The following is a 12,664-nucleotide window of genomic DNA, read 5'->3' as shown; positions in this document are numbered from 1 at the left end:
TTGTACGGTGGTGCATTGCTGACACATACATATTATTTTCCACTCAATTATGTCGTAATAACGAGATTATATTATGACGTGCAGCTGAGCATCTATTCATCAGGCCAACGTTCAAACTATTGCAAATCAAAGTGAAAGTAAGTCTCAGACGCTTAACACACAATCATCATCATTAAAAGTAAAGAAACGAAATGATCTTCCAGGGCTGTTGTCGCTCTCTCTTATTGCGGTCTTTGATTTAGAAATTTTAGCTGATGATCAATAAAATGCAGCTCATATCTGTTGCTTTCTGTGACGTGCACTGTATAAATTACAGAAAAGTCTGTCTGTCTGTATGTCTGTCTGTCTGTCTGTGTGTCTGTTATTCGCATATCTCTCGAACCGTTAGTCTGATGGATTTCAAACTTGACAGGTGTTTTGCTACGGACACGAGTAAGTGCAGTGCCAAGTTTGACATTGTTTGGATGAGAAATGCAAAAGATATTGTTAAAAATACCAGTAAAAGAAGCACTTAGGAGGTTGTGGTTTAAAAATAAACATTCTGATATAAACACTCTGTCATCTACACTGTTTACTTCTGAATACTATAGTTTATTCACGGCCATCATTTGTAGTAACCTAGCCAGCTTCCTGAATTCAATGCGTTCACAGTCTCTTTCACGGGCACCAAACCAACAATTAGGCTACTAAAAAACACACTCAAAAACTGATTTTGCACGGGCATTGTGCAGCGGTAGAGTTACACTCACAGGACTCTGCATTTATTCACAATCACAAATGTTCATTATTTGCTCATGCTTTAAAGCTTTGCCGGGTAAACATTTCATTGGCATTCTGTTCTGACATGATGCACTTTTTCTGAGCGCGTACTGAAGAATATTAAAAATATTAGCATTTATATATAGCATTTTATTCCATTTTGATTATACTTTATGAATTCACAGTGACAGTTCCATGTAAGAGTAACGTATGAGCTTACCTCAGTTTCTCCAGTTTACAGTGAGGATTCTCCAGTACAGCAGAGAACAGCTTCACTCCTGAGTCTCCTAGATTATTATATGACAGATCCAGTGTTCTCAGGTGTGAGGGGTTTGATCTCAGAGCTGAAGCCAGAGCAGCACAACCTTCATCTGTCACACCACACTCCCTCAAACTGTAGAGAACAATGACACACTCTTCACTCTCTCAGATCAAAACAGAAATCTTTGTTTTTCTTGATTGTGTTTATAATTTGTGCAATATCTCTTTTTTTAGACAATGAATTCAATATATCAGTAAATGTAACTGTTATTCTAAGATATTATGTCTCTATGTAAGGGAGAAAGATTATATGAAACTGATCACATGGAATACATTGAATACATTACATACATTAAATATACATGTTTATATGCATACATTACAAATGCATATATTTGAATATAAATTTCTCACACAAATATCATAAAAAAACGGTTAAGTAGATCACAAATTAGGTCAGATAGGTGGAGGGTTTAAAAGCTGAAGTGTGACTCATATTTTTTGTTAAACTATTAATTTATTATGTTTAAGTAAGAACTGTTATAATGTTTTAACAGTGATGCTCGTTCTCAGTGTTACTTACGAAGCTGATCTAGTTGCTGTAACCACAGGCATCAGCTTCTGGAGAACTTCATCTGCAGTGTTCTGTGTGACACTAATTAAAAAAAAATTAAAAAAAGTTAATTATTCATGCTAACAATAATAGGGGGAGTATTTTTGTACCTGCATCAGCAAATTATTCATAGAAATTAAGCACATAAGTTTGTTTGCTTGTTACTTGTTTATTTACCTACTGGTTTATTTAATAATTTACTTAGTTTTATTTATTTATAATTATAAATATTTATAATTTAGTGTCTCAGGAAATGATGCACACAAAATGTGAATCACTGTCCATCATTTTGCCAGCAACTGGTGATAAAGAAAAATGATGATGAGACATTAATCAAATTTATTTTCTTAATACTTCTCTTGTGGCCCCTAGTGAATTTTTTTTTCTTTTCATGAATCAAGAAGTGTTTTGTGTTCAACAAGTTGTCTTTGAAATGAGAAGTAAGCTAATCTTTTATCCCCACAGCGCGTGAGTTATGCGGTGATGCGCTATGAAATTATTGTGGGGCAAATAAACTGGAATATTAATAATAAAAGTAGCCTAATAATAATAACAACAGTAATGTAATATGCCCTGCGTGCCCGTCCCCTACGCCACTGTGAAGAGCTAAAGGCCACCATGAACGGCATCAAGGCCATTAACTGTTTCATCAAGTTTATTTTGGCGTCCGCGTGACGTGATTCTCATCATCAGGAGGATCCGCTTGCAGCCCAATTTTTGTGATGGCGCAGACGGTGCGCACACAATGGTCAAATGAGTTTACTTTGAAAGGCTTGCGCACTCAACTGTAAATGAAGTTACACGGGTCCTTCTGAGGCTTGTAGACTCGAGTCCTCAGCATTAAACACTAGAATGAGACGCTCTAGTAAGTGTGCATGGCTACGTCACACATGTTAGTGTTAGTTTTTTGTAAGAAAAACATTGCGAGCAAATGTTGAATTGTTGTTTGAAATATAAATCAACAACGTAAGAGGCTTTAGGCTTTTTTTTTTTTAAACGAAAAAACAAATAAAGGGGCCGTTTTCTCGTTTATGCTTATTTCATTTCAAATTGGAAAACAAACTATCAAAACGTACACGGACCCAAATGCGGTAAATAGGCAGGTTACTTCCGTGTACGCACAAATGACTTCCTTTTACACTGAAATGCCTTCCGGTTACACTGAAATGCTTTCCGATGGCACTGAAAAGTTCACGCACATCCACATATGAAATCACTCGATATACATATATACACAACTAAAGCATGCATCCACGTTTTATTTTGTATGTATGCGCGTGTGTTTTATGGATGTGTATGCGCATGTTTTATGGATGTGTATGCGAGTTTATATGTATGTGCGAGTGTTTATAGGTGTGTCTGCATGCAGCGAGTGTATATGTATGTGCGAGTGTTTATAGGTGTATATGCATGGAAGTTTGTATGCGAGTATTTATAGGTGTATGCGTGCGTCAAGTTTATATGTATATGCAAGTTATTCACAAGTGTATATGCATTCATTACTAACATATTATGTATGGATTTCATATTAGTGTGCACGTGTATTTCATATATGTATTTTGAACATCCAATAGTATACATGTATATGCAAGTAATTTATAGGTGTATATGCACGTGTGTTATGTATGTATTGATAAGCGAAGTTTGATTTAAATCCTAAGTGGCGCCTGTTGAACTCAGTTAAACTCAGTGCCGACTTGTTTTCCATCAGTTCTTTTACATGAATTAAAATGTGTGCAAAGGATTGTGGGAGACTGAAGAACACGAAGGATACTCTTGATGCATCCTTCAAAATGAGCTGAATTAAAGACACAAAATGAAGTCTGTCTTCAAAACATCCTTCAAACTGAGACAGCCTTCAGAGGCGCTTGATGATGTGGCAGTCGAGATATGCAGTCTTACTAGGACACAGCCACGGTTTGAGAAACACCCGCAAATTATGTACAATATGCCAGAAATCAATCTGTGCCCCATGATTTAAACACCTCTGATCTCTTAGTTTCTCTTTGTTCATAATGTTTTAGACTGTAATGATTGCACTCAGTGTTACTTACCGATCATTTCTGTCTCCAATTAATATGCTCAGGTTAAACTCCTGCAGTGTCTTCTCTGAGGACAACAACACAAACACTAAAGCTGACCACTGAGACGAGGAGAGTTTCACAGCACGTAATCCTCCATACGTATGAGGTTCAGCTTCGTTCACTAGAGAAAGATCACCCAGTTCATTCAGACAGTGAAACAGATTGATGTATTTATCTGGAGAGGGATTCTCACTGATCTTTTCTTTAATATAGTCAGCTGTTTTCTCATTGTTGTGAGAGCTGTTTGCTGTCTGTGTCTTTAGTTTTTGTAAGAGACTCTGATTAGACTTCACAGACAGACCCAGAAGGAAACGAAGGAAAAGGTCCAGATGACCATTTTTACTGTCTAAAGCCTCATCCACAGCTCTCTGATGGAGATCAGATAGAGAAACTTTGTCTTCATTAGTTGGTTTGGTAATCTGGTCAAACACATTGATGTTATTGTTGATAAAGGAGAGATGCACATATAGAGCTGCTAGATGTTCCTGAATGCTCAGATGAACAAAGCAGAAGACTTTCCCTTGATAAAAGCCCAACTCCTCTCTGAAGATCTGAGTGCACAATCCTGAGTAAACTGATGCTTCTGTCTCATCAATGCCACACTCGCTCAGGTCTTCCTCATAGAAGATCAGGTTGCCTTTCACAAGCTGCCGATAAGCCAGTTTCCCCAGTTTGACAATCATGTCTTCATCTTTCACTTTTTTCTCATAGTCCTTCTCATGTTTGATGTTGGTCTGAATGAGCAGGAAGTGTGTGTACATCTGAGTGAGAGTCTTGGGAATCTCTACTATCTCTGCTTCACTCAACATCTTCTCTAGAACAGTGGCTGAGATCCAGCAGAACACTGGGATGTGGCACATAATAAAGAGGCTCCTTGAGGACTTCAGGTGTGAGATGATCCTGTCGGCCAGACTCTGATCACTGATTCTCTTCCTGAAGTATTCCTCCTTCTGTGTGTCACTGAAGCCTCGTACCTCTGTCACTCGATGGACACACTCAGAGGGGACGAGATCAGCTGCTGCTGGTCTGGAGGTGATCCAGATGAGAGCAGAGGGAAGCAGATTCCCCACAATGAGGTTCGTCAGCAGCTCGTCCACTGAGGCTGATTCAGATATATCACACAACCTCACATCGCTCTGAAAATCCAGAGACAGACGACACTCATCCAGACCATCAAAGATGAACAACTCTTTATACTCATCACTGGATATTTCCATTTCTTTTGTTTCAGGGAAAAAGACATGAAGAAGATCTGAAAGACTGAGTGTTTTGTGCTTCATCAAGTTGAGCTCTCTGAAAGCGAGTGGAAATATGAGCTGGACATCCTGATTCTCTTTCCCTTCAGCCCAGTCCAGGATGAACTTCTGCACAGAGACTGTTTTCCCAATGCCAGCGACTCCCTTTGTCAGCACAGTTCTGATTGGTTTGTCTTGTCCAGGTAAAGGTCTAAAGATGTCTCTGCATTTGATCGGTGTGTCCTCTGTTTCTGCTCTCCTGGACTGTGTCTCTATCTGTCTCACCTCATGCTCATTATTGATCTCTCCACTTCCACTCTCTGTGATGTAGAGTTCTGTGTAGATCTCATTCAGGAGTGTTGGGTTTCCCTGCTTTGATATTCCCTCATACAAACACTCAAACTTCTGTCTCAGATTTGATCTCAATGTGTTGAGGACTTCAGCAGGTTTAGAGTCAATGCTGTAAGATTAAAATACCACATTATTACACAAGTCAGAGAAGTAAATAGCCAAAAATTACAAAACTATTTATGGGACACAGAACATCATTAGGGGCCCTATCTTGCACCCAGCGCAAGTGACTTTGTACACCGACGCATGTATCATTCCTATTCTGCACCCGCGCAAAGCGGACTTTTCCCTCCACGGAAGCACGTCGGTAAGTTAGGAAATACACTTGCGCTCCCGGGGGCGGTTCAGCGCAAAGAGGAGGCGTGTTCCGGCGCAAACGTTCCTTCATGCTATTTTGCAGGTTTAGAAAACAATTGCGCCACTAACCAGGAAAAAATAGTTTAACCCCCTGAGGTCGACGGTATCGCCGGCGATACCAGCTCGCTTTTTTTTTATCAGTGTAAAAGAAACTCATAAATACTCTGTTGACTTTGATTTTTCATAGGAGTTTCGTACATCAATCGATTCTGTTAAATGTGTATTATTTTTGTGTATACTCATAATAAAAACAAAGTGTTGAGCTTTTCGCCAAATAAAGAAAAATAAACACGAAGCGAGTTCTGCCTTCTCTCTGTCAGTGTAGTCCATTCTGAAACGCGTCCGAAAATGAACTGTAACTCACCGAATACTTCTCACACAGACACGTGAGATATGTCTTTATGAAGCTTGAAATCTCTTCTTTTAAATTAAGTAATTTATATAAAAAACAAATGTTTTCAACTCATGTAATCCGTTTGAAAGCAAAGAGAGGTACTGTTTTTCCTTCTGCCTCATTATCTCTATAATGAGTTGAGGCCGCCCCGCCCCCGGCGCAATTCAAATGGTAAATAGTTTAGGTGATCTAGTATGCATCGCATACGCCCCCCGATCAATGCCATAAAAACACAGTTTCTTCATCAGACTTACTGATAGTTTCATTTGCGTTTTGGCACGCTTCTCCAGTAAAGACGCCCTTCAGATGATTCTGGACACCGAGGAAGAATGCATGATACCGGGTTGTTTCCTCAGAGGAAGATTGTAACTCAGACTACGAACGGCAGTATTTTGAAGAGCGAATTCCGCCGAGGACACAATTTCGGAGTAAGTTTTACTTAAAAGTCTTTTGTCTTTTATTTTTCGTGTTCGCATTTATGAGGAAAAAACAATATTACGTGACAGTTCTCCATTATGGATGCGAGCGCTCTGAAAGCGCACTAAAATACTTTCAAACTTTCACAGAGACCTCAAAACAGAAACTACAAATCCTTTCTTTAAAACGAATTTCGTTTTGTATCAATTGTATCTTAATTTTAATAATTTTTTCATTAACAAATTTCCTGGATTTAAAGTAAATATAGGCTAGCAATCTCAACATAAGGTGCTTGAACTGGAGATCATCATTAACCAGACCGTAGCCTACTCGCCTCAAATGTCTAAAAAATGTGAAATATATTTACAGAAAGCTGGTTCTAAACAAAACCATCCAAAACAAAAAACTATGTAGCCTAATAAATGTGCATTTCTCCGGTGCGTTCACTAGCCTACTGCGAAGATCGCGAGTCAATAGCCTATCGTCAACTTCATCTTTGCCAGAAGTTAAATTTAAATTGCGTGTGTGAATGAATGATGATGTTTTAGCAAACTGTATTGCTATACTGAGATGAGTAAAAATCTACTGAAATATGTTGAAATAAAATGTAGGCTATTTGTATAAGCAACGTATTAAACTGCAAATGAACAATATGCCCTAATATTTCATGAAAACAACGTTACAGTCAGGCGAAATATGAAAGACAACATCTTGTTGACTAGATTTGGGTACAGTTTTTACTGTAGAATATACTGCCACGTCAAATAAGCTTTTGTTTAGCAATTTCTATATCTATTTTTGTCAAAAATAAAGTCATCAACTAAGATGTTAGCTGTTCCAATGTTGACTATATTCAAACTAATGAATACATAGATAAAATGTAGGCCTATAATCATTTTTTTTTACAAAGAAAGAGTACACTTGAAATATTGTTGAAATTGTAATTATTGTTGTAATTGTAACCTTTTTAATAAAATAGCAAAACATATTTACAAGATAGATGTAAGCAAAATCTTAAATGGTCAATATAAGTCTTCTTCTAAATATATCTTTTGTCCTTGCATTGTGGCTCAGTCAGTGTCACACCTGAGTGAATGGCTCATCATTATGCAGAGTGGGTGGGACATTGTATTCTAAGGTGTAAACCACTCCTCGATCACGCCCCCCTCGCATATTGGCTTTCCAAGCAAAACCTGTTTTACATCAATTTAAATCAATGTATGGTTTTATGTGAACGATAAAGCAAGACTATTTTCACATCATTTTGAAGAAAAAACTCTAGGCGAGGACATCCATTAGTCAAAAGTCTTATTGACACATATTTACTATGTGTTTTGTGGCCTTATTTCAGAAATTTTAGTTTTTAGTTATTTCAATAACCATGCATAAACATTATTCTCTCAAAAATGAAAACATGTACATACACGTGGCTCACATATTATGGTAGCCCTGTTTGTGCTATATAGAGTGAATTTACACCTTTGCCATTAATATGTTTATATGCAACTGAAAAAAGCACAAATGTCAGGGCATGTCAGAACATCTCAAGGGCCCCAAAAACAGCCCAGACCCCAGAGGGTTAAAGTCAGTGGCACGTTGCGCACGTTATTCATATGCTATTTTAAGGGTGCATGCTTGGCCATAATCAATGTAGCGTGTGCACAACGCGCATACACTTTGATTCTCTCATCTACACAGAAGCAGCAGTTTTCATTTTTGCAAATCATACATTATTACGATAGATAGATAGATAGATAGATAGATAGATAGATAGATAGATAGATAGATAGATAGACAGACAATTTATTATAAAAGCATACATCTAGCTTACACATTTACCCAAATTATCATACGCCTGTTTAACCGAAGTTAATTTGGGTGGGTTTCTCCATTTCAATGTAACTTCTCTCTTTTACGGCCGTGACGAGAGCGTTGCTCTCCTTGGCTATGAACCGCTCCTGGCGCGCGCCTGGCAAATCCGCCGTTACAATAGCAATCCGCTATGGAAAAAGCGCGTCTGCTCTTAAAGGGAATGTGAGATGACGCTCTGATTGGTTTATTTCACGCCCAAACCACACCTATGAATAATGAAGCTACTTCAGACCAACCCATTTTAGATTTGCGCCTGGCGCAAGGGTCATTTATCCCGCCGGGAAAATAGCAACAGCGTCGAGACCCACCCACAAAGTTACTTGCGCTTTGCGCTTGACACTTGCGTTTCAGATAATTAAAATAGGGCCCTAGGTTTCTGAAATGTGTTAATCATTAATCATGTGTTTGAGTGATTTGTGATGTGAATTGCAGCACCTAAAATTAAACAACAACAACAACAACAAAAAAAGTCCTTAATTTTACCTGAAACCAGGATACATGCTTTCATTAAAGTCTTCTGGTTGAATCACAGGCTTGTACACAGTTTTGTTTTTCATTGGTCTGGATGGAAGGTTTGACCTTAAATCAGAATGAAGAGGGTAAAGAATCAGACACACTGATATTGATGTAATTGTGTCATTAACTGAATAACAGACCAACAGCTTTTACAATGTGTGAATGTATTAACAATACAATACATAGAGCTTTACACAAGAGCACAATGATAATCATTAATAGTGACTGAAACCAGCAAGATTGTAACTCATTAAACTGCTGTATATTAATAACAATTTCATAAAAATCAAATACAATAAGCACATCTTTTATAGAAATGATATACCTGAGATCAGACCGTTTGTCTCCACTCTTAAACGCTAGTGGCGCATCCATAGAGAAGTTACTCTTCATAGACACACAGCTGGACTCTGGGTTTGAGCTCTTCTGCTGGACTGAACTGGTTTTAAAACTAAGTAAAATATAAAGAATACAGACTTATAAAAGACCACAGAAATGTTGTGTACTTTTGCTTTAATGTCTGTAACTGTTTTGCACTGTGTTTCAAACTTTGATTACAATTATTTTGAGAAATTAACTCACTGGTTTGCAAATGTTAAGCATGATTCAACAATTGTACCAAAGCGAATGAGAAAACTGGTAAAATTAGGAATTAGGAAATCAAAACAAACCAATTGAAATCAACTATAGAATTATAGAATAATAACACTCAGATGAACATAAACCACAGTCACATGACTCTTCTCAAAGGCACAATGTAGGACAAAGGCTCAACCGACTAAAGAGACCAATGTTTAGCTGACCTTTAACCCCCTGGGGTCGGCAATCACACCGGCGTGATCTACTCGCTTTTTTTTTCTTATCAGTGCAAAAGAGACTCAAAATACTCTGTTGATTTTGATCTTACATACAAGTGTTATACATCACTCGATCCTGTTAAGTGTCTATTATTTTTGTATATACTTACAATAAAAACAAAGTGTTGTGCTTTTTGCCAAATAAAGAAAAATAAACATGATGCTAGTTCTGCCTTCTCTCTGTCAGTGAAGTCCATTCTGAAACGCGTCCGAAAATGAACTGTAACTCAGCGAATACTCACTCAGTCACACAGGCAAGATGCTTGAATTCTCTTCTTTTAAATGAAGTAATTTATATAAAAAACAAATATTCTCAGTTTATGTAATATGTATGAAAAGAGAGAGATGTCAGTCAGCTCACTATAGCTCATTATGTTTTAATGTGACCCCGCCCACGGAGAGCGCGCGCTATTCAAACGCAAATGATCTGAGGCAATGCATGTAAACCTGTCAACGCCCACACCCGCTGGATAAAACACACCGCGAGTTTTATCAGACTCATGCACTTTATGTCGTCTTGCTTCACTGTGAGGAATAATCCTAAGGAATAATTTAGTTTCACATCGAGGAGCAACAGATCCAGCTATTCAGAGGACTGTGAATAGTAATTTTTTTGTTCTTGTGACGAAGAGGCTGAGGCGGTCGGATCCATCTGCAGTATTTTATTAACACAGGTAATGAAACAGAGATAAGCAGACATAAAACTCAGGAAGGCATATAATGAAGGGACAATCCAGTACTCGAAGTGATACACAGGCAAGGGTCAGGGCAGGCGGCGAAGGTTCACTACCAGAGTCCAGAGTCCAGGCAAAGATCTAAGGTCCAGGGAAACACAGGGCACGGAGAAACACCAGGGAAATGCTTGGAAATGTCTGCGGGGCAAAACAAGACTTTGCAAGGGGACAATGGAAGGAGCAGTCCAGATAAAGGGTAGATAATGGTGCGCAGGTGATAGTGATGAAGGTGATCAGGGAAACCAGGCAGGGATGGACAATGATGAGAGCAGAGGGGAGTGATGGGAATTGCAGTTCTAGAACTCAGGAGAGAGGGCCTGACCGACGACGGGGTCTTCCACTGGGTCTTGGAGCAGGTCGATCTGGGTGTTCGCGGTGGAAAGTGGAGCCTACACTTTAGTAATGTTTCTGTTTAACGTTAAAATGACCTATCCCTGACCCCTCAGGCAGCGCGCCCACTCGCAAAGCAGACAGCCCACTCTGCTACCGCGGGCGTGTTTTTCCACATTCGAATATTAATTTTCACCTTCGAAGTTCTGTTTTTTAAAACTATTCGAATATATATTCGAATTTAGAATATTCGTTGACAACCCTGGCTCTGACGCAATCGGTTCTGCTTTCGGTACTGGAGAAATTAAGAAAATATATTTACTATGTATTATTGCTTAATAATGTTATCCTGCACATTTTATCTCACCAACCATTTCTAATTTGCGATAATATTAAGACGTTTGTCTGCATTTTTTTTATTCGCAATTCAGAAATGAGATCTCTCGTGCGCAGACTCCGTGGAGGCTGTCTGTCACACACAACAGCGAGCGTGGCGCGGCGCACACGCACAACAGCACAAAAACTCCCGCTTAATACAAAGAGTGACGATGGCGGAGAGAACAAAACGTTCAAAAGTGTGGATACACTTCACAAGAGTTGATGCAGACACCGCTCGTTGTCAGAAGTGCAAGAAGATTTTTGCATGTAAGGGCGGAAACACAAGCAATCTGTCAAAGCATCTTTCAAAAGTGCATTATGTGCAGACAGAGAAATGCAAAGTTTTTGACTGCCTAGCTAGCTCGTGTCTGGTTGCCCCATCTACATCAGGTATGTATGCTAGCAGCCTTCTCAAATAAAATTGCAATAAAATCATCGCAAAATCGAGATCTCTCGCGTCATTGAAACAATGTCAACAATATCCAACATTGATCCAACATCTTTTTGCTCATTAAAATCATGTTGAATCAATGTTGTTCATGCCATTTAAAATAAATATGCAATCTCCCTAATTGGTTTGCTTACGTTACGTTGAAAATATGTTGATTTCATTTGGGAGAAATGACGTTATGCATTCAACATATTTTCTACTTGTTTTTAAAATCCCAAATAAAGAAAACTCAGTATGTAAACATTTATTAGGCTAAATGCACAGCACTTTAAGTTAGTTTACAAATAGCCTACTTAGAGTTTTTTTTTTTCTGCAGTATATAAATCTTAAACACTAAAAATGCCTTCATACTGGTGCATTAACATATGTATAATATTCAGAACTGGTGCATTAACAAATAGATGTATAATATTTAGAAATTATACCCAGAAATTAATTTGTAATGATGAAATGCTGACACAGAATTAACTTAATCATGTGAACATGGGTTCATGATCAAATGTAAACACTGGCCACACTTTTTATTATATATATATATATATATTTTTTTTTAAAGCTGCTGCTACTGTGAACCAACCCACTCCTCCTAATACCTTTGGTCCAAGACAAGCCCAAAACCCCTTCACCCTTGCAGCTAGTGGGAGGATGCCTGAGGAGAGGGTGAACGACTGCCACTTAGCCTTGACCAAGTTCATAGTGAAAGGCCTACAGCCCTTTGCAACAGTGGAGTCCAACTGTTTTAGGTAACAGTCTATCAGTATACCGAGTATATACATTTTTAGGATATAGATGTATTATAAAAAGGGTTGTATTTTAGCCCCATCATGCAACAATACAATAAACAACAACACACCAATTTAATAATGATAACATAACAAATGAAAACAATAATTGTTTTTACTGTAGGGAAATGTGCAGGGCACTCAACCCTAAATATACCCCACCTTCCAGAAGTTATCTCAGCGACACATTAATTCCTTCCTGGTATGGTGTTGAAAAGGTCAATGTGATCAGTAAGCTGAAGGATGTGCCAAAGCTGGCCATCACATCAGATG

The 12,664-nt window shown here is 38.3% G+C and overlaps 1 protein-coding gene across 10 annotated transcripts in view; it reads right to left on the bottom strand.

Moving 5' to 3' along the window:
- Positions 1-12,664, bottom strand: part of LOC309484382 (NACHT, LRR and PYD domains-containing protein 3-like) — a 64,684-nt gene that overhangs the window by 44,244 nt on the left and 7,776 nt on the right. For 7 of the 10 annotated variants that reach the window (XM_082150673.1, XM_082150674.1, XM_082150671.1 and 4 more), the window contains 5 exons: positions 9,185-9,310; positions 8,827-8,922; positions 3,688-5,412; positions 1,604-1,675; positions 980-1,153 (listed from right to left, as the gene is read on the bottom strand). In XM_082150673.1, coding sequence (XP_082006799.1) covers positions 980-1,153; positions 1,604-1,675; positions 3,688-5,412; positions 8,827-8,922; positions 9,185-9,310 — 2,193 coding nt within the window. The remainder of the gene's footprint in view (positions 1-979; positions 1,154-1,603; positions 1,676-3,687; positions 5,413-8,826; positions 8,923-9,184; positions 9,311-12,664) is intronic. The other 3 variants (XM_082150679.1, XM_082150672.1, XM_082150675.1) reach the window with 2 other exon arrangements.

Source organism: Leuciscus leuciscus (genome assembly GCF_965113295.1).
Source record: "Leuciscus leuciscus genome assembly, chromosome: 20".
Taxonomy (NCBI): Eukaryota; Metazoa; Chordata; class Actinopteri; order Cypriniformes; family Leuciscidae; genus Leuciscus; species Leuciscus leuciscus.
This window is presented reverse-complemented; position numbering and strand designations above follow the sequence as displayed.